The 27,500-nt window shown below is 33.8% G+C and overlaps 1 protein-coding gene across 1 annotated transcript in view; it reads left to right on the top strand.

Moving 5' to 3' along the window:
- The window catches only part of LOC133191354 (uncharacterized), a 27,970-nt gene extending 3,489 nt beyond the window's left edge, over positions 1-24,481 (top strand). Inside the window, exons 5-11 of the mRNA XM_061327102.1 lie at positions 1-61; positions 2,576-2,716; positions 5,851-5,960; positions 8,769-8,975; positions 15,361-15,567; positions 16,682-16,759; positions 21,108-24,481. The exon at positions 1-61 is cut by the window's left edge and continues 102 nt beyond it. Coding sequence (XP_061183086.1) covers positions 1-61; positions 2,576-2,716; positions 5,851-5,960; positions 8,769-8,975; positions 15,361-15,567; positions 16,682-16,759; positions 21,108-21,175 — 872 coding nt within the window. The 3' untranslated portion in view covers positions 21,176-24,481. The remainder of the gene's footprint in view (positions 62-2,575; positions 2,717-5,850; positions 5,961-8,768; positions 8,976-15,360; positions 15,568-16,681; positions 16,760-21,107) is intronic.
- Positions 24,482-27,500: the final 3,019 nt, after the last annotated feature.

Below are 27,500 nucleotides of genomic sequence, written 5' to 3'. Positions count from 1 at the left end.
AGTCCAGCGTCACATGTACCAGGGGAAAGCAGCTGACAATCCATAATGTCTGCAGTACAATGTAAATATAGCTCTTTCATGAGGATTTAATTTTAAGTTCACCTGAACCAGAGACTCAAGTGAAAGGGCTTAATATCTGTTGCATGGGGGTCAGGTAAAAGGACATAGTTCCAAATGAAACTCAACTCCTTTTTCACCCAAATTAAGGGAAAAATTCCCAAATGACAAGCAGATTGAATATTTAGATATTTTTATCAGAAATCTGAATTTTCAGATTAATTGTTTATTAAGATATGAAAAGAGGAAAAGCCTACCAACTGACTGTATTTACTTCAAAGTAAAACGTACCGGTAATATGTTTTCCCATTTTCCCTAGATTTTTAATTAAAATTCTCACTGTATACATGTATATTTGTGTGTGCATGTGTCCATTATTATGTATTAAGAAATCCAAAGTACATGTATAAGGTTGAGAATGTATGTTCGTTCGCCCTAAACAAGTTTGCCCTTGACGCCATTCGCCCTTATTCTCGTTCGCCCAGAGTCTGTTCGCTCTAAAACTCCTTTGCCCAAAGTCTGTTTGCCCATAATATGTTAGTGGGTTAATTTTTTGTAATTTCCTTTGATTTTATTGGATTTCATGAATTTTTATTTAAATTATAATTAATTATACTTCAACATTCAGTATAGATGAAGAAGTAAAAAAAACTGTAAAGTAATCGATTCGATAGTTGTTAGTTTACAAGGAATGTTATATAAAAATTTTATTAAATTGAGAATAAAAAATTTCCTCCAATGATAAACCCTTTGCTCAGAGGCTGCTAATCCCCAATTATAAAATGGCCTGTGAACATAATTAACATCACTTTCAATTTCCTTAATTATTTTCAAAACATATATATAAAAAACAAACAAACAATTTACAGTAAGTACTAAATTAACAGCAATTAAACCAATTATCTTTGATAACCATTAAAATTGGAAATAAAGTTCAATACTGATGGAAACGAGATATATTTATTAGCTCTTTTAATTAACAAAATAAAAAAATATTGACTGAAAATTCAACGATAACATTGACATAAAATATTAACGATAGGGCGATCAGGTTATGGCAAACGGGATAGAGGGTGAACAAGAATTATGGTGAACAGACTCTGTGCGAACGGACTATACATGTGAACAGGTAGATAGGGCGAACGTACCCAGTACCCAATCCTCATTTGAAAATCTTAAGAATCATAGCTGAACAAGAATTATGGTGAATGGACCCTGCTAGAATGGACTACACATGCGAACAGGTAGATAGGGCGAACGTACCCAATACTCAATTGTCATTTGAAAATCTTCTTGAGAATCAAAGCTGGTTGTTGATTGTTTATGTCCCTTTGATGTTGGGATACAGCTGATTACAAGTGAAAGGCAGCAAAGAGCTTGGTTAACTTTATGCATAAAATGGCCCTGTAGATATATTTATTATTTTTTTATTTTATTATTTTAAATTTATTGATAAACATTCTATGTCCCATTTTAAACATCAGTATAGATTAGAGACTTAGTGCTTTCATTTCCTATAAAAAAGTTTCATCTGAGAGTCCAGGTATTGGAAATCAGGCTTTGTGAAATTGCAATATATAATTCTTGAATTTTGAAGAAAATAGATTTATTTGAGTACTTTCAACTAATATGAGGGCACCCCTTGATCAAAAAATTAAAACTTTATTCTATTCTTCAGAAGCAGTTCTATCATTACATAATTGCACATTTTAGATCAGAGGTGTTCTATATGAAATATTGAAAAATAGAATTGAAGTTTGACTGTGTTTGTAGAAATTTTCAGGATATGGGAAAAATGATGCAATTCATGATGTCATAGTGCATTGACTAGCTAGAAAAGTACGTCATTTTTGATAGATATGCAGTCATTGAGGTTCTGAATGATTTTTAATGCATTGTCAACTAAATCTAAGCAGTTTCACTTTTTCAGAAATTCACAGGGCCAAAAAAGGCCATAAGGGAACCTTACTCTTTAGAACTATACTTTTGGCCATTGAGCAGCAAGATATTTTTTTTGTGTGCTAGCAGCTACTGTGACATTTGTTTATATGGTCTTATCCAAAGCACTTGTCTCCACTATAGGATAGAATCACAAAACAGGGTTAAATTTTTATGTCAAAATATATAAAAAATATCTTTGAAAATCATCATCTCAAGAACAGCATCAATCAAGTTTATTCAAAGATGAGGTTGGGGTCATAATATGGTGACTAAGTTGTGTACAATATATATATATATATATATATATATATATATATATATATATATATATATATATACATATATATATAAATAATAATAATAATAATAATAACTACAAGAATAAGAAGGCTACATTTTATGAAGTCTCAGTATAATGCTAAAAATATGAACTTTAATTTGAGGGGACAATAAAAGGTTTTGATTATTTACATGTACATATTAAATTTCATAGTCAGAAAGAGATTGTTGACTTATATGAGCTTTGTGGCCAATGTATTTTTTTTCCCTCAATTTTTACAATAAAATGTAATTACAGAACAACAACAGAGACTTTGATGCCGCTTCCCTCCGTGAGTGGACAGACAGTCAGTACTACACCAGAGGAGGTAGGCCCAGAGATGAGCACTGTAATAGTGACAGGTGGGAATACCACTCCAACAGAGGACAAAGAACCAATGTGAGTGATTGCAATCTTGTACATCATCTAGCCAGAACATTCTAAGTGATATAGGTGGTAAAACAGTTCAGGCTTTTCATTAAAATATTATTTCAGTGATGCAGTTGAGGAAGTCTGGTATATTTTAACTTTATAGAGTTCATGTTCTCACATATAAATGAACAATAGATAGAGGTAGACTTCTGTAGATTTTTGGAACATTCATGGTGATGGTGTATTTTCATATATATATATATATATATATATATATATATATATATATATATATATATATATATATATATATATATATATATATATATATATATATATATATATTAGGAATTAAGAACTAGGGAAGTTTGAGCTAATTTAGAAAATATGTTAAATCTTGGTTGATTTCTTAATCTCCAGACTTAATAAAGAAGTGCAATGTAGTTATAGTATACAATTAGACTTATACAATCTTTGATCACTTTATTTAATCCAATGGAAGTTGTCTTCCAAGATTCTTTTATATGCACACAAATATCATTAGCTCACCTGAGCTGAAAGCTCAAGTGAGCTTTTCTGATCACCCGTTGTCCGTCGTCCGTCCGTCTGTCCGTCCGTCCGTCCGTCTGTCCGTCTGTCTGTAAACTTTTCACATTTTCAACTTCTTCTCAAGAACCACTGGGCCAATTTTAACCAAACTTGGTACAAAGTATCCTTGGGTGAAGGGGAGTGTAAATTGTTAAAATAAAGGGCCAAGTCCCCTTACAAGGGGAGATAATCAAGAAAAGACAAAAATAGGGTGGGTTCATTAAAAAATCTTCTTCTCAAGAACCACTGGGCCAGAAAAGCTGAAACTTATATGGAAGCATCCTGGGATAGTGTAGATTCTAAATTGTAAAAATCATGACCCCTGGGGGTAGGGCGGGGCCACAATAGGGAATCCAAGTTTTACATTGAAATACATAAGAAAAATCTTTAAAAATCTTCTTCTCAAGAACCACAGGGGCAGAAAAGCTTAAACTTATATGGAAGCATCCTGAGGTAGTGTAGATTCTAAATTGTGAAAATCATGACCCCCAGGGGTAGGGCAGGGCCACAATAGGGAATCCAAGTTTTACATTGAAATATATAGGAAAAATCTTAAAAAATCTTCTTCTCAAGAACCACTGGGCCAGAAATACTGAAACTTATATGGAAGCATGCTGGGGTAGTGTAGAATCTAAATTGTTCAAATCATGACCCCCGGGGGTAGGGCGGGGCCACAATAGGGAATCCAAGTTTTACATTGAAATATATAGGAAAAATCTTAAAAAATCCTCTTCTCAAGAACCACTGGGCCAGAAAAGCTGAAACTTATTTGGAAGCATCCTGGGGTAGTGTAGATTCTAAATTGTTCAAATCATGACCCCCCGGGGTAGGGCAGGGCCACAGTAGGGAATCCAAGTTTTACATTGAAATATATTGGAAAAATCTTAAAAAATCTTCTTCTCAAGAACCACTGGGCCAGAAAAGCTGAAACTTATTTGGAAGCATCCTGGGGTAGTGTAGATTATAAACTATTCAAATCATGACCCCTGGGGGTAGGGCGGGGCCACAATAGGGAATCCAAGTTTTACATTGAAATATATAGGAAAAATCTTAAAAAATCTTCTTCTCAAGAACCACTGGGCCAGAAAAGCTGAAACTTATTTGGAAGCATGCTGGGGTAGTGTAGATTCTAAATTGTTCAAATCATGACCCCCCGGGGTAGGGCAGGGCCACAGTAGGGAATCCAAGTTTTACATTGAAATATATAGGAAAAATCTTAAAAAATCTTCTTCTCAAGAACCACTGGGCCAGAAAAGCTGAAACTTATGTGGAAGCATGCTGGGGTAGTGTAGATTCTAAATTGTTTAAATCATGACCCCCGGGGGTAGGGCGGGGCCACAATAGGGAATCCAAGTTTTACATTGAAATACATAAGAAAAATCTTTAAAAATCTTCTTCTCAAGAACCACTGGGCCAGAAAAGCTGAAACTTATATTGAAGCATCCTGTAGATTATAAATTGTTCAAATCTTGACCCCTGGGGGTAGGGCGGGACACAATAGGGAATCCAAGTTTTACATTGAAATATATAAGAAAAATATTTAAAAATCTTCTTTTCAAGAACCACTCGACCAATAAAGCTGAGACATATTTAGAAGCATCCTGAGGTAGTGTAGATTCTAAATTGTTCAAATTTTGACCCCCGGGGGTTGGGCGGGGCCACAATAGGTATATTAAAAGGGGGGAAATCTGGTAAAGAACAGCATGGCCAAAGTTTCTCAGGTGAGCGATGTGGCCCATGAGCCTCTTGTTTTTCTTTTGTTGGTGTTGTTCCTGCTGGCCCTGAGATACTGATTTCATTCTATCGGAAGCCATTTTATAATGACTTAAAACTAGAATTTGTCTAAACAACTCCCAGATAACTGTAAATACCTGCAGTGACTGATGATATACCGACACATAGCCTACCTTACATAGCCATCAGCATTGTTTACGTAGATCCAAACTGGGGTTGATCAGTTTTAGGAAGTTTTAGGTCCAAACTAATTTACAAACCAAATCCAGAAATTGGGAGATTTTCGGGTTGTTCAACAAAACTCCCGTGAAAAAGCATGACCCACCGTGTCATAAAAAATAATTGGGTTACGGGTTAAAAAAAATCGAGTGTAACCCAAAGAAATTGCGTGAGTCGACAACTTTGACGATCCCTAGCTGTGTAGAGCTTAGAGAAAAGCATATCAACCTCACACTTCGTACTCAGTCGATACGCTTTTTCTAAGGTCTATTTATTTAGGGGTTGATCTCATCAAAAGGCTATATTTATATAATACTTCTCTGGTTAAAGAATTGGAATAACTTAATACATGTATAAGTCACATCTGAAATTATAAACTTTAAGCATGGCTCTCTTCTATGCTCAGTTGACCAGCTAAGCTATTTTCCTCCTTATCGACATTTCTTATTTGCCATTGAACATGTTGAAGGCAGAAATGACTGTAGGTAATGAAAATGGTTACACTGGAGGAAGTATCATTTTTGATTAACAAACATTACATGTGGGTGTAAAGTTCACTGTCATTTATTCATAAATAACCATTTTCATACTAAAGCAACAAATAATATTCTATTTTGAAGATTGACTGTGCTTGGTGGTGTTGGAGTTGCAGTGTTGTTGGTGGTGGTTTTGGTGGTAACTATGGTGTTCATATACCAAAAAAGAAAAAGAAGATTAAGACAAGAAATTTGTAAGCTCCATTTTGTTTTTGTGCTTGAGGTTACATTTACATTTGAAAAAAATTTTGTCTGTCAACTTGGTCATAGACCCTATCATCAATTTTAAGCTCACCTGAGCCATTGTCTGCCATCGTCGTGGTTGTCTTTGTCGTAAACTTTTTATATTTTCACCCTCTTCTCAAGAACCACTGGGCCAATTTCAACCAAACTTGCCACAAAGTATCCTTGGGTATAAAGGGGATTTAAGTTTGTTCAAATGAAGGGCCACGCCTTCTTCCAAGGGAGATAATTATGATTTTGCGAAAAATTAATGGCATCATTTAAAATCTTCTTCTCAAGAATCAAAGAATCACTGTGCTTGAAAGTATGAAACTTATGTGGAATCATTGTGAGGTAGTGTAGATTCAAGTTTGTTCAAATCATGACCCTTAGGGGGTAGGGTGGGGGCACAGTGGGGATCAAAATTTTGCATAGGAATACGTAAAAAAAATCTTTAAAAATCTTCTTCTCAAGAAGAGCAAAGCCATGATTGATCATATATATTGAAGTATCCTCAGGTATTGTAGATTCAAGTTTGTGCAAATCATGACCCCTGGAGGTAGGATGGGGCTACAATGGGTGATCAAAGCTTTACATATGAATATATATGGAAAACCTTTGAAAATCTTCTTCTCAAGAACATAAAAACCATGATTGGTCATATTTATATGGAAGCATCCTCAGGTAGTTTAGATTCGCTTTTATTCCAATCATGACCCTGGGTGTAGGGTGGGGCCACAATGAGTGATCAAAGTTTTACATAGGAATACATAGGAAAAATTTTAAAAATCTTCTTCTCAGGAACATAAAAGCCATGGTATGTCATATTTATATGAAAGCATCTTTGGGTAGTGTAGATTCACTTTTGTTCAAATCATGACCCCCGGGGGTAGGGTGGGGCCACAATTGGAGATCAAATTTTACATAGGAATACATAGGAAAAATCTTTAAAAATCTTCTTCTCAAGAACAGAAAAGTTGTGAGTGATCATATTGATATGGAAGCATCCTCAGGTAGTTTAGATTCAAGTTTATTTAAATCATGACCCCCGGGGGTAGGGCAGGGTCACAATGGATGACCAGAGTTTTACATGGGAATTCATCGGAAAAATCTTCTTTTCCAGAACCACTGGGCCAAGAAAGATGAAATGTGGAAACATCTTCAGGTAGTGTAGATTCAAGTTTGTTAAAATCATGATCCCCAGGGGTAGGGTGGGCCACAATGGACAATGAAAGTTTTACATTGGAATATGCTGGAAAAATCTTGAAAAAATATTTTTCTCAAGAACAACAAAGCCATGATTTGTTATATTTACATGGAAACATCCTCAGGTAGTATAGATTCAAGTTTGTTCAAATCATGACTCTGGGGATAGGGTAGGGCCACAATGGAGGATCAAAGATTTACAAAAGCTTCTTGTATCAGTTTATTTTATACTCTATGGATTTTTATGGAATGTTGTTTTATACTCAGGTGACCGTTAAGGCCCTTGGGCCTCTTATTTCTATATCAAATTATTATAAATTCATCCCTTAAGCTGTGTCCTTTGATGTGTATCCATCTGCGGGGCCCTTGCTGACTAGTCAGTTTTCTAGTAAGGGCCCCGCAAGGATTTGCGGGTGCCCTTTAGTAATCACTCTGTCTGTCTGTCTGTCTGTCCGTCTGTCTGTCTGTGTGTCCGTCTGTCATTCTTCCGTCCACAAATTTTCTGTTTTTTTCTAATAACTTTTTTTAGGGTTGACCAATTAAGTTCAAATTTGGTATGTTGGTTGAATAGGCAGTAAGATATATTTTGACGCTAAATTTGGTTCTCTTTGTCATCCGGTTTGGAGCTGGGGTGGTGGGGTATATTCCTTAACTTTATATAAGAGTGAATGGGCAAAGAGAGATAACTGCTGAGAATGTTCCTATTGTAAACTATGAAAGGCTGCAATGAGTCTCTTGGGATTAATTAACTTTGCTCTTGAAGAAAATCCAAAGCATTTATCTTTGTCTGCCACATTGAGATTAATTAACACCTCTGTCTGCAAATGAAGTTTGTTTTGAAGTTAAGTTCAATTCTGAATGATGTTTACATTCTCTGAAATGTGGATTTAAATAATGTTCATACTTTATTTTGTTAAAATTCACAATGAGTTATGATTTTATTGAATTCTAAAAACAAGATATAGATAAAGATATCGTTTTTATTATTATTTTCTTTTTTCTTTTTTTTTCTTTTTTTCTGCCTTATGTAAATTCAAGAATACTAATTATTTTAACAGGTATTCAGATAATAACCTCATTCTATCATTGCTTAAAAAGTTCTTATTGTAAACTTAGAAGAAAAGGTTGAGAGAGCAGTATAATTAATCCTGTGGGTTTGATTATCTTGCTGGTTTGCAGAATATTTTAGAGGGTTATCTTTCTGACACTTTAAGATTAATTAACACCTTTGTCTGCAACTGGTATTTGTTTTGAAGTTAAGGTCAAGCCTGGGTGATATTTGCATTCACTGAAGGCTGGCATTTTAGAAAACACATGCTTCATTCATTTTTAAATATACATTTAATTGAGTTATTATAGATGTGATGTTTTTTACTGCCTTATGTAAATACAAGGATACTATTTACAGATTGTTGGATATTTAGCAGTTGCTGTTGCTTATTCTTTATATATTTTGAAATTTTTTGGAATCAAGTAAAATTCTCATCCCCTAATCTGCACCCTTATATTTCTACCCCTCGGCGGGGCCCTTGCTGACTGGTCAGATTTCTAGTTAGTATTATTTTTATTTCAAGCTCAACAAGAGGATCAAATTGAATTGGACCCTCTGAGAAGAAATCTAGACAGCAGGGAAACTGATGATAGAATTGTCACAAGAGAACATTCTGGAGAAATAAATTCAGATGGAAGGCTTCAGTGTAATGGTGGACAAGAGACCACAAGTAGAATGGGAGTAGATAATGTTCTACAGGAAAACAGGCCTGGTTTCAACCAGTGTAAAAGTACGCAGGATTTTGTTGATAAAATTATTCATACTGTGCAGTAAAACATGCATATAACAAAGTGCCAGGAATGCATGACATGGCTTCCATATAAACTTAATTTATTATATACATCAAGTTCACAATATATATTAAAGCTATGGAGAATGAAAATCACTTCACTATAATAAGCATCAGTTAAGGAATGTTTTTAAGTTTTGTGTGAGTTATTAGTGTGTAAATTTGTCTACATGCAAGTCTATGTGATTTACACAACAATAATTCATACTAAACTTAACAAGCTAATTCAGAGAATTTGTGTCCCCGCTTAGGGAAAAAAGAAGAGCATGCGCAGTTTGGGGAGGGGGGGTCACACTGCCCCCTGTATTTGTAGAATTATTAAATATATACAAGTATATTGAAGCAAATTTTTTTGAAAAAGCCAATATGGATATAAAGATTTGATTGCTTATTCTTTAATGTGTGTATAGAAGATTCTTTTTTTAATATACTATATACAGAATACTTATCACACTGTAATAATGATTTTATGAGTTTGTACACGCCATAAATCGTAACTTTTTTCATTTCACATGTTGAATAATATCATTTAGTAATTCAAAAAAAAAAAAAGAAAAGAGAATTGTCCAGGGATTGAACCCGGGCCTCTCACTTGCTAAGCGAGCAACATACCACTAGACCACGGAGGCACTTGCTTATATAACATATTAAATACAAACATTAAGTCACATATAATGTTTATATTCACGTTTGATATTGTCAAAATTTTACACAATAAATGTTGTCTAATTTAGCCTTTACTAAACAGTTCTAATAGATGTAATTAGAATATAAAGTCCGCCGATAACCTGTATTATACGTAATAACTCTCAACCTGCCCCTGTGCTAAAAATAGTGCCAAGCAACTTTTAATACAAACAAAAGTATTACAGACAGACAGAAATATGGACAGACAGACCCAAATTAATCACAGGAAGAAACTAGACCTTTCAGTTAAAACTGAAAGGCAGCTTTCAGTGACTTTTCATTGGCCATTCAGTCACTGAATGGCAGGTACATTTCAGTGACCTTTCAGTTACCTTTCAGCCACAATTCAGGTACCTTTCAGTCAGCATTCAGCGGACACATTTCAGTTATCTTTCAGTGACCTTTCCGTCGTCTTTCAGTCACCTTTCAGTGACCTTTCCGTCAACTTTCAGTGACCTTTCAGTCGTAATTCAACAACCTTTTCATCGGTGTTTCATTAGTTTTATCGGTAATTATTCCTTAAAAAAATTTAAATAAAGTTATTCACATCTATAAAGCGACAGTACGGCTGCAAAACGTGTGCTTTTTCATTCAAATTTACCCAATGTATCATTAAGAAATAAGGCATAAAGTTGATGCAAGCAGTTTGAGAAACAGAAATATTCTCTCCTCGTACAAAATTAACATAATTAGTATCTGCTGGAAAACCAAGGGTCGTACGAACTGGAGCAATCTTAGATCTGTTTATTTGTACCACGTGAATTCTAATACGGCACATGCCTACGCTGTAGAGTTTACAATTATAATGAATATGAGGTAAAAGCAATGTTCAAAAGCAATTTATCATAACTTTCTGATAGACTAATCTAAAATAATAATCGTAAAGATTTTAGTCTGTTTTCAGGGGAATTTAACAGAATTAAAAGTGCAATTGTTGACGTTTTGTGTATTGGGGTCCGAGAAAAGAAAAACCACCAATCATACTTTATCGCGGCAAATGTCAAACAAAATAATTTTCTGCACAGTTAAAAAAAATAGCACTTCAAATGGCAACACTGTTTATAAGTCATAGGTGTATTTTATGTTGAGTCTACACTATTTTTTTTTCTTTGAAAGCGATAGAAAAATGAGAAATGATAACAAGTATCAACAAACCTGTCGAGTAGAACCTTCACGAGCCCTGCGTGAGTGTTGCCAAGTTCCCATTTCTTCCTTATCCAACGATTATATTAATCCCCAAAATAAATTTTAGTCAGGAAAGTTGCTTTTTCAAGTTCTGTTTTCAGTTTCTTTTTCTTTTTGGTCGACTTTGTCAATGTATAGCAGGCCTACCGGGCTTCGCTCTCTTACCATGCTGTTTTGTTTATGAAAACTACGCATGCGTGCATAGCATGGAATGTGGAACCCCGAACACGTTGCGATATATATATTTACGTCCCATAAATAACTGTTAATTTTAATGAAATAATCAAAATTATTTGTGTAAGTTGTAATTTTCTGAAAGTTAATACATTTATGAGTAGTAAAAAAATTCCAAATGTTGTCAGAAAATTCTATCAAGTCAGTTTTTTGATGAGATGCGCCGTACTGTCTTTTTAAATGTGTTTTTGTTTTCTTATTGTGACAAAATTCAGATACGTAGTACTGGTAATGGTTAGATTTTCAATTGTCTTTAAATTGTTTACTAAACTAAATCTGTGATGAATATTTTCACAAGTTCATTCAATTTGATAAGTTGTTAAATGAATAAACAGACAGTCAATCTGAAAAAAGGATTGAGGATATCGGTCGAAATGTTCTTAAAATAAAAAAGAAAAAAAAATCTTATTTTTCAGCTTTAAAATAGTTTTTCATTATTTTTATGTCCATCTAACACAGTGTATAATACGGTTAGTTTTCATGGAAATATCTGGTTATGAAAGACAAGACAGAATGAATTATTTATGCCTTTTCTGGAAGAAACTTTAAAACTGTATATTTTCTTTCTTAATTGTTAAAATCGCATAATATTTTAGCTTCTAAAAGATATCGTTTTAAAAAATTTTACATAAACAGAATTAAAAATTTATGCCTCTTGTGGAAGGACCTTAATATTGTTAATTTTGTTTCTTGATTGTTAAAATCGCACAATAATTTAGCATGTTAAAAGATATCGTTTTAAGTATTTACAATGTTTTCCGAGGTGAAGATCCATCTTAAATCATTTCTTTGGAAAAAAAAACAACAGTAACAAAATACAGGTGCCTGTCGTCGATAATTGTTATCATCCCGATATGAGATGTGTAATTAATTAGTCAGCCCCAAAAATCCGCACAATTAACATAGAATATACAAAATGTATACAAGATATATACACATTCCCAGCTCCTCGATACAACAGGTGAACTGGGTGTCCCAATTCAATTTCTACAAATGTATTGATTTTAAATCTCATGGTTTTCAACAAGACACCGTGGCGAAATGGATAATGTCGTGGACTTTCAAGCAGGAGGCCAGGGTTCGACCCAAACTTTCCGCAAGATTTTTTTTTTCTTATATCCACTTTTGTCATTTTTTTTAAATTCGGAAATAGATTAATTTAATATCATTATATTAAGAAAACGTGAAATGAAATTTCTAAGTTAAAAAATAAGCCCATTATTTAATAAAAAGATACAACTGAAAGATAACTGAAAGGCCACTGAAATGTATCTGCCATTCAGTCGACTGAATGGTAACTGAAAGACCTCGGAAAAGTCATGGGAAAGGATCTTTTCAGTGACCTTTCAGTGGCCATTCAGTTACCATTCCGTTGACTGAATGGTGTAATTTCATCCTGTGAATATCCCCCACTTTCAGTGAAAGTGGGGGACAAAAACCTTCCTTATACTTACATTTCATGTGTTTGAAAGCACCATAAACATACGCAATGTTTGAATTTTTTGCTGTCCTATATCATTATATTTTTATTAATATCTCCTAAGCTTCATTGTGATGCCACTTTACATGTAGCACGAATATCTCTGTGTATATTGCTTCATGTGAGTTTACACAAAATTGGCATTCAAATCAATTTCATGGTTGGTTAAGTAGAAAAACAGCATTAATGTAAATATTTCATTATAATCATGTTTGCTCTAAGCATGTTTTACTTAATCTAGATTTCTGGTGAGACATATTTTAAGTTTTACAAAACAGTGCAGCCTTTTATCTCTATTGATACTACAGTATAGTTTATAAATAGTGCATGTTTCTTAGGGTAATAGTTGAAATTGACTCCCAGAGAGAAAACCATTGTCAACCGACTTGTCAGCAGAGGTCAACAATGGATTTATGAAGGGTCTCAATTATAATTGTTATACCGGCCTTTAAAAATTGGTCTTATATAAATCTATACTAAAGAATCTTACAAGCGGTCACAAAAAATCAATGTTTTACCACAGAGAACTCTCACTGTAAATGTATTATATTTAGCGTGTATGATATTTGGCGGAAATTGATTTTTGAACAAGTTAGCGAAGATTTGATTTAGCGGACTTACTTATGTTCCTATTTATATCTACATGTGCAAGACATGTAGCGTTGTACTTGAATTAGTGAAAGCTGCTTTCTGTTTAAAAGAATACACAGCTAAATGTAATACGTTTACAGTATGTCATACTTTTGGCAGAATAAGTTAAAATCTTATTTGCATTCATTGGTGTTCAACAGTGACAGAATTGAGTTTCCCACAGTGCGAATAAAGGAAATTTACATCATGGAAGCCAGCTAATATATACATGTATAAAAAAAATAATAAAAGGTATAATAAAACATTTATTGACTGTATTCGTGGGCAAAATGCGTTTTGTCGATCTCTCAAACCAAACTGCTTGCCTTCAGCGTAGCAGCCTCAGGCAAATACATGTAGTTTGGATCTTAATTGGGTCCTACAAAACGCATGTTGCCCTGGAACCCAGTCAATAAATGTGTATTGTTACCCCAAAAATATGTACTTATATATTTATTTTATTACACTGAATGTATCTTTTATGTATGATATCCAAAGAAAAAAAGGTTTTAAAATTCTTTGGGTTTTTTTTTACAGTAAGAAAGCTTGGAAAAAGATTCTTCGATTTCTTTTATAATTATTGTTTGTTTGATACTCAGAGAGTTTTGATATTTTTTGTGTGTCATTTGTTGTTTTTAATCAGTATATTGAATGCAAACTTCCAAGTTTAATTGTCTTCTTTCCAATTAAGGAGGTTCGATCCTGAGCTTTTGAGCAGATTTTGGTCTGGACTTTTATTTATAAAATTCTGCATCATTTTTAAGTTCAAGCATTAAATCTGGATTCTACAATGCAAATTAAACTATATCCAGTGAAAAAACCGTGATTAAATTCCATTCAAATAGGATTAAGTCAGGGACTATATTTTGATGCGGAAGGTTTTATAGGAGAAAATGATCAATTTTTCCCTTTTGAAATATATACAGTACTGTTAAGTTTAGATTCCTATTTTTCCATGCTGGTTGCACACGGAGCTGTTTTTTGCAGTGAAATGTTTTATGCTGGTTCTGAAATATCTACTAAATTATTTCTTATTAATTCTTACATTATATTGTGACAAATATAGTAAATATATTCTGAAAGTCCAGGAAAAAATTTAGCCAATTTTAACATAAAATTAGCACTTTTTTAGTGATATCTAAAAATTTACATCATAGACCCCCACTTTTGTTTTTCTTTTCTGAATATATAAGATAACTTTGATCAATCTGCCTAAATTCAGCAAAAGCTTAAGACTTTAAAATAATTTTCTTGCTTGTTAAATTTTTAATGCCAGAAAAATCACAGTTTTTGAGTGCAGAAAGGTCAAATAATTGATTATGCGAAGCAATTTGAAACTTTTCTTAGTCACAATTTCAAAGTGTCTTTTTTCAAATAGACTAATAGTTTATTTGGTCTCATGATTTATTTGGATAAAATCATTGGAGGGAAAATGTCGAAGATTTGATTTTTGATTAAGAAACAAATTTCAGTGCAAAAAGGTCATATTAAATGTACTGTAGTGCCAAAAGAAGCATATTGATCCCCATTTTTTGTTTTGTTTTTTAATTAAGGTATGTGTGTAGAAACTAAAAATATACTTGGCAAAAAAAGTTTAAGACTTTAAATATCAGGATCCAACCTCGTTAATAACTGATGATTTGAAAATTTTACAATGAACCACATGAACATAAATTACATGCATGTGACATTATTGTTGTTTTACAAGTGTTAAGTCCATCCAGCGCAATCAGATTTTGGTGTTTAACATGAAAGTATAATAAAAGCAAATGTGTTGTCTCCCTGTGTGCCCCATCTATCAGGTATGCAGTTTTTCAAAATTTTCAAAATCTTGCTGCATATAAAAGAAGCAAGGTACTGTATGTGTACTTAAAAAAGCGGGCTTCATATTTTAGCGGCTTTGGCAGTGACAACAATACACTAATTCATGAATACCACTAAGAAATCATTAATAAATACAATATATGGCGCGTTATTGTGAAACGCTAATTCATGAATACACTGACAACTTAATATCCGGTGATTCCGCTAAATTTTGAATACGCAAATTTTTGTACACTTACAGAAATCCTTTAAGTTTATAATTTTCCGGGTTTTTTTCCTTTCCAGGTGAGACCATACAGAATGGAGATGTACACATACCTCTGGTAAAACTTCCATCACAAAGGAGTAACACTGAGGAAACAGAGGAGAAGAAATTGGTCTCAGATCCTGATCAAACTTTAGGTGATCAATCAGTAAGAGATCCACTCCTAGAACAGATCTCAACCAGTAAAGGAATTACAGACATCAACAACGGGAACAGCACGCTTACATGTAATCATCACGATGTTCATTAAAAAATGATTTTAGGGCTGTCACGGTTCCAAAATTTTTCGGGTCGGGTCAGTTCTGTAAATTTTCCGTTTGGTTTCGGGTTTTTTGGTTTGGTTGTTTACATCTATTTTAAGCCTTGAATTCATGAATTTAACTTGAAAATTATTTATTTGTTACGTTAAATTCACCTTCAAAACAAATCTTAACCATGTTAACGTCTTGACATTGGTGTTCAGGACTACTAGGCCGACTAATACCTTTAACCTGACATTCTTGCTCATTTTGATAATTATGTAATACTTTTGTGACATGTATTTTGTCATAGAATGAAGTAGAATTCAGCTCTGATGTTAATTTATCACCTCTATCGTCATCATTCTTTTGATTTTGATGCCATTTTTTGTATAAAATGGATTCTGATATATAACCCAGACCCAAACCAAAATCTGGAAAAATGGAACCGAAACGGAACCAAATAACTTGGACCGCAGTTTTCGGTTATTTTGGGTAGCTGTGACAGCCCTAAATGATTTAGTTCTCAACTGTGTTGAGGAATATACAGAAAAATATTCATATAGAAAAATGTTTGGGACACAAAAGTTGTGTTTTCTTCTAAGCCAGTTCTGGTGATTTTAATTTTTACCAACGTGAAAAAATCATACACAAGAAAAATACATTTAATTAAAATGCAGTAAAATTACAAAATAGTAGAAGTCAGATTATTTCTGTCCTTTTTCCTATTTATTAAATCGTTAAAAATGGTTTGAACATTGTGTAACCTTTCATCTATGCTGGGAAATGGTACTTTAAGGTCAAGATGTAGTAAATGAAAAGAGCCTACAGATTTCTCAAACTTGAGAAATAAATTCCTTTTATGATGCTTTATAACTATAGCTCGGTAAAATAAGGTGTATCGGGGCATAATTTGCAAGAAAACAAGACGAAAAACCATCTTGTAAACTGTAATTTGTATGTTCTTAGCCTCTTCTTTAAAATAATGTAAAATTGAATATAGGTATCGGGATTACTTTTCACATGATTTCAAATTGAATGCCATGAAAATACTTTGTTTTCTACATAATTCTATTGGAGCTGTAAAGTACATCTTTTTCAGCAGCTAAATCATTGGGAAATACCATTGGTCTATCATCTTGTCCATCACTAGATCCAAAAAGTATAGAGGGGGCAAATGGTAAGTCACTGTAACAATTTTCGGATTCACCAATGGGTAATAAACTAGTACAATGGAGCCTCTTTTATCCAGATGCTTTGGTTCCTGGTCAAAATCGTACAGATAGGTGAAACATCAGATATCTGATTTTCTTGATTTTATATATATGTTTATCCCATGTTTACCCCTTTATCCCATGGATATGACTCATTGGATAATTTTCTCATATTCCACAGTTAAGTGCAGTTGTGACATCACAATGGTTTTTGCGTTAGAGTGATGAAGTAAAATAAAGTGGAGTCCTACATAAAACAGCGTAAAACATTGGTTGTGAAGTATTAAACATGGGATAAAAAGAATCTCCCATGATTTGTAGTTGGATATGACTTTTATCCAACTCGTGTGTTTTTATCCCCTCGCCAAGGCTCGGGGATAAAAAAAAACACACAACTCGTTGGATAAAAATCATATCCAACTACAAATCATGGGAGATCCTATATATACATGTGTGTGTGTATGTATGTATATATATATATATATATATATATATATATATATATATATATATATATATATATATAAGAGTAACACTCTTACTCTAACCTTGGCTATAACTTTTGAATGGTTGCTGCATGGGCTTTCATATTTCACAGGTGTAATTCTTGATCATTTGTCCTTGACCTGTAAGTTTGACCTTTTTTTGAAAATCTTAATCCTTGGCCATACATTTTGAAAGGTTGATGCTAGGGCTTTCATATTTCACAGGTGTATTTCTTGTAACAAGACCTTCCCTTGGATACCAACAATTTTGATCCTTGACCTTGGAGTTTGACCAACTTTTAAAAAACTTTAACCTTGACCACAAGTTTTGATAGGTTGGAGATAGGGCATTCATATTGAAAATATTTATTCCATATGACAAGACCTTTCTTTGGTTACCAACAATTTTGACCCTTTTACCTTGGAGTTTGACCCACTTTTGAAAAACTTTAACCTTGGCTATTACTTTTGAATGGTTGGTGCCAGGGCTTTCATATTTCACAGGTGTATTTCTGGTGACAAGTCCCTTAACTTGGATACCAACAATTTTGACCTTGACCTTTGAGTTTGACCTTCTTTTGAAAATCTCAATCCTTGGTCATACATTTTGAAAGGTTGGTGCTAGGGCTTTCATGTTTCAGAGCTGTTTTTCTTGTGACAAGACTTTCCCTTGGATACCAACAATTTTGACCCTTTGACGTTGACCTTGGAGTTTGACCTACTTTTGAAAAACTTGAACATTGGCCATAATTTGTAGACAGTTGGTGCTGGGATTTTCCTATTTCACATGTGTTTTCCTTGTGACAAGTCCTTCCCTTTGGTACCAACAATTCTGACCCCTTGACCTTAGAGTTTGACCTACTTTTGAAAAACTTTGTAATCTGGCCATAACTTTTGAATTGTTGGTTCTAGCTAGGGCTTTTCATAGGTATATTCCTTGTGACAAGACCTTTCTTTGGGTTTTAATGTTATTATGCCTCCGCCATGAAATGGCCAGGGGTATATACATGTAGTGTTATGATGTTCCTTCATTCTGTCACTCTGTCATCATTGACTTTCCGTTCATTATCTCAGCAACAGTTGCACACATTCAACTCACATTTGACATCTGGATATGTCATAGGAATATGCTGGTTTAGTTCAAAGAATGAGGGCGCTTTTGATTGACATTCAGCAGGAATTGGGGCACACTTGAAAAGTGACAATTTTATTGCACTGTAAAATTAAATTTTAACCTTCTTTTGATTTATAATGTTCCTATGAAATAGGAAAAGAAAAAATTTTCCCAATAGTTTGTTTTGATTTTCTTAAAAATAACTTGAAACATGGCTAGATGCGTCATTTGCTACAAAATATTACATTTTTAAACACGTTTTTCTAAAAATTTGTTATCTCTGGGTCATCTCTCCATGATTTTAAAAAGACATTTATGTGCATTTGTATTGAAAGAAACGAACAAACGTTTGTAAAAAATGGAGAGAAGACCCAGAGACTATAAAAAATGAACTTTTCCCCAAAAAAATACCAATGTGTAAATGTATTGCTTCTTTGTCATTTTAAATTCCTGAATGTTTGTGTAGCAATGACAGCTCAGTAGAATGCGTTACCAGTCCAACGCACTAAGGAGTCGATAAGTTTTTGGTTCGATCCTCGAATGGAGCAATTTACTTATTTTTCTTATTTATACAAACAATCAAGTGAATTTTATTTACCGATTTATAAGTTTTTAAAGAGAAAAATTTTGGTTCAGTTCCACTGGGAGCGAAAGCAATTTTTCAAACCTACTGAAACTTCATTTCATATATCATACGCTATTATCTTGTTAGGTGTTTATTATTTATGTGAAGTATTACTGTGTTATCGTAACTATCAAATGGACTAAAATATTTCATATTGAAAGTTATTTAAATGTTAATCTAAACATTTTCTTATGTGCGTAACTTGGTAAAGTCTGTCCACTTCTGGTCAGCCGACCAAATCCTGGACATTTAAACCATAAATGTTTCGTACACATGATTCCTGCAGATCGAACGCCAAGTACGCCCTTCTTCCTGCAGATCGAACGCCAAGTACGCCCTTCTTCTTTAGTCATGGTCTGATGACTTTTGTCAAGGTTATCCCTCTTGAACTTGGGGAAAAAAAGAAATTTTAAGTTTCTGCTTTCTAACTTTTGTAGGGACGTTTGTATGAAGTTGAAATTGTGCATGAATTGTGCAGGTACTATTTCAGAAAATACAGGTCAAGTTTGAATTTGGTTATGGTCTGATGATTTTTGACAGATTTATCCCTCTTGAACTTAGAAAAAATAAGAAATTTTCACTTTCCGCTCTCTTCCTTTTGAAAGCATGCATGTAGATGGAAGGAATTGCATATGCAGGTCTTTTACCAGTAAATACAGGTCAAGTTTGAATTTAGTCGTGGTTCAATGATTTTTGACAGAGTTATCCCTCTTGAACTTAGAAAAAAATAAGAAATTTTCAATTTCTGCTCTCTAACTTTTGTAGGAATGTATATATATGTAAAGTTGAAATTGCATATGCAGGTATTTTACCAGAAAATACAGGTCAAGTTCGAACTTGGTCATGGTCCGATGATTTTTGACAGTTATACTCCTTGAACTTAGAAAAAATTTGTAATCATTATCTCAGCTACAAATGTGCAATTTACAATTTGAAATTTGAAATTTTGGCTGCCTGCAGGGGCATTTGTGGCATTACGACACATCTAGTCGATCTCTTAACCTTAACCTTGGAGTTTGACTTGCAATTGAGGAAAGCCTTCAGCATGAGCTGCCATATGGGGGCATCAGTGATTCTCAAATACATCTTGTTATAATATACCTTATCTTTGTACATTAAATGTTCTTCAAAGACAAAGAGAGGCCAATGTGCTAAGAAATGAGATGGGTTTATTAATAGTGCTCAATCACTTATGTTTTGTTTAGTTTACACTTTGGCAAATACAGGCAAGTAAATTGATCTACTTTATGATTTATTACGGAGTACTAAGCTAATTATTTTGTTTATCCCTGATTATTCTACTTGCTTTTGGGCAATATGTCTTCATCTATCAATTTATTTTGTTTTATTTTATACTTCTATGGATCCTTTTAGTGTTCACGGTAGCTCAGTCGGTAGAGCGCTCGCTCCATGATCGGGAGGTCATGAGTTTGAATCTCGGCCGCGACTGACCTAAGTCAATAAAAAATGGGTAGCAACTGTTCCTTCGCCATGCGCTCGGCACTTTGAAGTGAAAGTTGGGGGTCCTTCAGATGAGACCTTAAAAAACCGAGGCCCTGTGTCACGGCAGGCGTTAGCACGATAAAAATCCCTCACTGCTCAATGGCTCTGAGTGCCGAGTAAAGGTCAAAATTTGAAGTGCTTCACCGGTATATGGTGACGTCTCTATATGAGTGAAAAATTCTCGAATGGGACGTTAAACAACATGCAATCAATCAATTTATGGATCCTTCATAATGTTGTTTTATACTCAGGTGACCATCAAGGCCCTTGAGCCTCTAATTATTATTATTAAAGATTATACATAGCAGTAACTAATTTTTTTTTTTTCTTGCTTGCAAATTTCAACCATCTTGTGATAAAAGTTGTTGTGAAAATTTTACATATAATATAATACAGTATTATTTAGAATTGCACACTACTACATTATTAGTTTAGTGTGGGACTTTGCCTTACTTAAAGACAACATTCATTGAGGTGAGCACTGTAATTTCTGATTACCTATGTTTATCACGAGTCAGGATTTTTGCATGCATTGCCCAGTGGTATAGTCAGAGAACTGACGTTTATTCAATGTTCATTTTCAACAGATATCCCAAACAGCATAAAGCTTAGATCTGCTCCATCTCTCAACCCTAACAGCATGCAGACAGGATAAAGTTTGGAATCACTCCATCTTTTAACCTCAAGAGCATAAGATCTTCCCAGGTTATTTAAAATATGTATATATTTGTTAAATATCTAACAGTTTATATATTATATTGTTATATACATGTATATTAACAGTTTGCAGAATAAGATTTGTATTATACTATATAGTCGGACCAAATATGTTTGCCATATTGTTTTAATTTGCTTTATGTAAAGTGCCATACATTTTTTTATTTCTATCTTTACAGAGTGTTCAGTTTTAGATCTACTGGTCAAAAAGCAGAAGAGGTTAGGCATTAGTAAGGTGTCTGTCAGTCTATCTGTCTGTTTGTCCGTAAACAATTTTTCTGTTACTCCTCCTACAGTTTTGATCCGATTTGAGTAAGACTGTGTACACAAGTAGATTAGACACAATAAGACTATACTAAGATACATAAGTCTTTTTATCAGTTTTTGATATAGATGATTGGTATTGCTATATTTACTTAAAATAGAGCTTTTGAGAAATTCCTTCGAAATGCTATTCATTCCTTCAGTTTGGGTACAATTTCCCTAAGAATTGGTATACAAGTAAACTCTGCTACGGTAAATAATTCTCTGCATTGGTTTTTAATTAACATGAGCCGAAGGCTTAAGTAAGCTTTTCTTATTCAAAATGTGTCCATTGTCTGTCATTGTTGTAGTCGTTGTTAACTTTTTACAATTTCATCTTCTTCTGCAGAACCACTCAGCCAATTTCAACAAAACTTGGCACAGAGTATCCATGGGTAAAGGGAATTCAAGTATGTTCAAATGAAGGGTCACACCCTCTTCCAAGGGGAGATAATTTAGAAAAAGTAAATATTGGGTTGTGTCTTTTGAAAATCTTCCCAAGTACCACTGGACCATAAAAGATGAAGCTTACATGAAAGCTTCCTTACATAGTGTAGATTCAAGTTTGTTCAAATCATGACCCCCGGCCGGGTGTAGGGTGGGGCCACAATGGGCAAGTTTTACATAGGAAAAATCTTTTGAAATCTTCTCAAGGAAAAAGCCATGATTGGTCATATTTATATGGAAGCATCCTCAGTTAGTGTAGATTAGTGTTTGTTAAACTCCTGATCCCTAGGGGTACAGAGGGGCTACATTGGAGGATCAAATTTTTACATCAGAATACATAGGATAAATCTTTAAAAATCTTCTCAAGAACAGAAAAAGCATGATTGGTCATATTTATATGGAAGCATCCTCAGGTAGTGTAGATTCAAATTTGTTCAAATTTTGACCTCTGGGTGTAGGGTGGGGCCATAATGGGCAATCAAATTTTTACATTGGAATTTATAGGAAAAATATTTTAAAATCGTCATTCTAAGAACAGCAAAGCCAGTTTGTTATATTCATATGGAAGCATCCTCGAGTAATGTTGATTCAAATTTTTCAAATCTAGACCCTCTAGGGTAGGGTTGGGCCACAATGGGCAATCAAAGTTTTACATTGGAATATAGGAAATATCCTTAAAAATCTTCCCAAGAACAGCAAATCCATGAGTAGTTATATTAACTCAGAAGCATCTTCAGGTAGTGTAGATTCAAGTTGTTCAAATCATGTTCCTCGGGGGTAGGGGAGGGCCACAATAGAAGATCAAACATATAGAAAAAAATTAATTATTTAAACCCATGATTAATCTAATAAATATGAAAGCATTCTCAGCTAGCACAGATTCAAGTGTAAACAAATCATGCCCCCACTATACTAAGGTACTTAATTCTATTTATTAGGTTTTGATTTTGATGAAAAATGTTTCCATAGTTAGCTACTTAAATTAGAAATGTGTGACATTCATTTAAAAAGCTACTCTTCCTTCAGTTTTGGTACAATTTCAAAAAAAACAAGTACACTATGAAAAGATACATAATTTTTTATAGTGGTTTTTGATTTTTAATGGTGTTGCCATGGTTACTAAAATTTGAAATTTCTGTGATATTCTTTCAAAATGCAACTCCTCCTACTTTGGTCCAAATTCAGTAAGATTTGGTGCACAAGTAAACTATACTGAGATACATACATTTAATTGTATGTATTGGTTTTGATTTCACTGATAGATATTTTAGTGAAATTCTTACAAAACACTTCTCCTCTACAGTTTTGGTCTGATTCAATATGTGACTTAGTACACAAGTGGACTATTCTAAAATACATAGTTCTGTTAATTGATTTTTTATTTAGATGAACACTGTTGCAATGTTTGCCATAAATATGATTATACATGCATTTGAAATTCATTTAAACCACTCCCCCTATGTTTTGGTCTGAATTTAATAAAACTTTGTACACAAGTAAACTAGACCCAGGCTCATAACTCATATTTATTGATGTTGCCATTGCTGACGTCCAGATGCTTTTTTTTCTTTTCATTCTTAATATATGAACAAGCCAGTAGTGCTACAGTATCATTTTAAAATATAATTGTATGTTTCCAAGTCATTTTTTTATGTAAATGTATATTTGTGAAATAATTTATTAATTTAATGTTTTTATAAAAACACCTCTTTATTAGAGGGGGGGCAAAAATTTTGAGTGGCCTGTAGTAATCAGTGTCTGTCTTCTGCCCATCCTTTGGTTCACAAAGTTTCGTGTTTGTTTTTTTTTTTTTTTGTTTGTTTTTTTTTTTTCTTTTCTTTTTTTTTTCTTTTTTTTTTAAATACAGTTTTTTTAATGATTGTCCAATATTTTTCAAATTTGATATGTTTTTATAGACAGAAAGACATACAGTCAAACTGTGTTATTTTGAACTTGATGGGACAGAGTTAAAATTTCAAGATATGTGAGGATTAGATATATTGAGAGTAAAAACTGAAAGAAAAGGTGTTTGATACTTTCAAATCACTTAATTCTAGATACACATAGTATTCTATTTAAGATATTGATGTTGGAGATTCTGATTCAAGTTCAGCTGTATATTTTGATACAAGGTAGATCCATTATGATGTTATAATTGATTTAAACTTAGTTTTTCCCATACTTTACAGCTGTAATAAAATTATATAAAAGCCCAATAAAGCATTTTCATGAATTCCAATTGAAATAATGTCAGAAGTATAATCCTGATACCTAATGTTATATTCAATTTTAAATCATTTTAAAGAAGGGGTCAAGAATATGTAAATTACAGTTTTCAGAGACTGTAGGCAATCTGGCTTTATTTTTTTTGTCTGAATCCATATGGAAAAAAAAAATCTCCTTTTATATTTCTATGGGATTTTCTTCATTTTTTATGTCCTATTCTCTTTGTACATGTACTATTATACAATTAAGTCAGTGCCATGACATTCATCATCTGATTTGGTTTTTTTCTTTAACAAATTATTGTTTGATTGTATAAACAATCTATTAAAAGAGAGAAAGAAACTTAAAAATGATAAAATTCATATTTAATATACTTTGATATGATGGTGCTGGACATTACATATGCTGTATTGTAGAAACACATTGTTTAAATTCTTCTAATACATGTATAATAAATTTGTAATATATAATGAACTTTGTTTATGTAAAATTTTACAGAATTTATTAAAAAAACACAAAATTTGTTGTACTTCAAACATTTAATATATATGAAATGAACACTTTTACATTTTTAGTTCACCTCAACGAAGTTGGGGGGAGCTTATATAATACTGTCAGCGTCCCAAGTTTTTGGAGCAGATTTCTTGTCAAGTATTTCTATGCCCTATATTAATCAGAGATGCATGGAAGATGTTTCTAGCATGTTTCACTGTACCAGTCAAGGTTGCTGCAATTTCAGCCAAAGAATGACCAGGTTAATGTTTTAAAGCAGCTAAAGTTTTTGGAGCAGCTTCATTCTAAAGTAACTATAATCCTATCAACCCTATGTTAACCAAACTTGATGTTAATCTAAGGATTGATGTTAATCTAAGGATGGACACTACTGGACGTACTTCGGATGTCGGATTTGGCTTACATTTTCTGGATGAGTGTCCAGATTAAAGTTTTTGGATTAGGTTCATTCTAAAGTAACTATTATAAGCCCTACATTAACCAAACTTGCTTGGATGTTAATGTAGGGTTGCACACTACCAGCCTTGCTTTGGATGCTGACTTTGACCTGCATTTGCTCAATGAGTGTCCAGGTTAAAGTTCTTGAAGCAATTCATTCTAAAGTGACTATAAGCCCTATGCTAAACAACTTTCCATTGAAGCTACATTTTTTGATGCACACTACCAGAGTTGCTTCAGATGCCGGATTTGACCTACATTTTCTAGATGAGTGACCAGGTTAAAGTTTTTGGAGCAGACTCAATTCAGTGTAATTTCAAGTCCTACCTAGACCAGACTTGCATGGATGATGCATCAACAGATGAACCCTCTCAAACTTGCTTCAGATGCTGGATTTGACTTACATTTTGAGGATGAGTGACTAGTTTAAAGTTTTTAGAACAAGTTCATTCCCAAGTAACTGCAAGCCCTAGCTATCAGACCAAAATATGCATAAGTGTTGCATCTAGGGATGTATTCTCCGAGCTTATTAGTTTAGTGTGGGACATTTCCTCACTTTAAGATAACATTTGTGGAGGTGATCTCTGTAATCTTTGATTACCTATGTTTGTGAAGTATTTTTACAAAATTGTAATTTTGAATTTTTAAATTAATAAGGTCATACATCCATTTTAAAATTTTCGCCTGTGTCTTATGGAATGTGTCTGTACATGTGTTTTTGCGTAAAAGGATATATATTAGATTTGGGCTTGCATAATGAAAGTTTAATATAGATGCTGCTTTTGATTGCAAAAGCTCAAAGAGAACTCAGACCCGTAGCAACATTATTCAAAAAGGGATGGGGGCAACCTGCGAAAAAATTTGACAAGCAAACAAAAAAAAAACCCCAAAATTCCCAACTCAAAAAATTCGAAAATCCTACTGGGGGGGGGGGGGGGGGGGGGGCTTCTCTATGTTTGTTTTTTTATTGTTTAACGTCCCTCTCGAGAATTTTTCACTCATATGGAGACGCCACCACCACTTGCCGGTGAAGAGCTGTAAATTTTGTCCTATATACTCGGCATTTAGGGCCATTGAGCAGTGAGGGATCTTTTTCGTGGCCAGCACCTACTGCGACACGGGACCTCGGTTTCACCCGAAGGACCGGTCTCCACGTCCCACAGTGGGATTTGAACCCGCGACGTAAGGATCAACTCCTCACTCCGCGACTCTAGAGCGAACGCTCTAACCACAGCGCCACGCGGGCGACAGGGGGCTTCTCTAACATTTCGGTACATTTCTTTTTTTTAAATGCTGGATTTGTCAATGTTCGACCTTACAGATACAAAAAGTGTGGAAAGGAGGGAGGGGGCAATTCAAGCAAATTCCAAATGAAAAACTATCAAAAACTATTTTCAGAAAAAGCCCCCCCCCCCCCCCCCCCCCCCCCCCCCGCGTACTACAGGCCAGATACCAAAGTTATTATATCTGGGAAGTGGGAACCATATTATACACGTACGTGCATATGAATCTCTGACCTTGGTCTTTGATCTTCTGACCTAAAACTCTCTAAGAAGATATGAAATAAAATTTCGTTGCAAAAGGACTCGGGAAGATACCATCCGGAATCTATTGTTTCTAATAGACAGACACAAATTAATACCATCCACTTTTAGCGAAAGCGATGCACAATAAACCACAAGAGCGAAATTTGCAAGACATCATGGGATGGAATTAAAAACAAAAAAATCAACACATTGGACTCCTTTCAAAGAGTATTTATTGTAAATACTGCTGTGTAGTTGATGTGTGGCATGTACACAGTTTGCTTAATGCATATGCAGGAGTAAAGTGCTTCTACTTGAAATCTAACTAACCCCCCCCCCCCCTCCATTTCCAAGCACTCTTAACAATTCTTTAAGAGTCTTGGACATCTAGCAGGAAAAAAAATTCTTGATCGACCTTGGGTCCAAAGTCTCACACCCAGGGTGAGACTATGTTGGTCAAATACATGAAAATATTTAACAAATATTCTTCTTCCTAAAATAAATGTGACAAGAGTTCAGGCGCCAGAGAAGCTCCATTGTCCGTCATCATGTTTTACATTAAATATCAAGCAGGCAAACTGTTTATATACAATATATATACTATTTTCATGTAAATTACTTGAATTGGTTTCATCGAGAATCATTTGTTAAAAAACACTGTTACCCTCTGAATAATGAAATCACGCCCTCCAGCGCGATAGAACTTAGCAACAGTCAACATTGCTTGACGACGGGTGATATTCAAAAAAAAAAATAGTGACTGCGCGGAATCTATGCACGCGCTTCACCTTTCTTTGTTTTTGTATAAAA

The sequence above is a fragment of the Saccostrea echinata genome, unplaced genomic scaffold, assembly GCF_033153115.1.
Source record: "Saccostrea echinata isolate AGI-Se365-2 ecotype Australia unplaced genomic scaffold, CSIRO_AGI_Sech_v1 ptg000023l, whole genome shotgun sequence".
Lineage (NCBI taxonomy): Eukaryota > Metazoa > Mollusca > Bivalvia > Ostreida > Ostreidae > Saccostrea > Saccostrea echinata.
The sequence above is the reverse complement of the archived record's forward strand: the minus strand, read 5'-3'. Positions and strand labels throughout refer to the sequence as shown.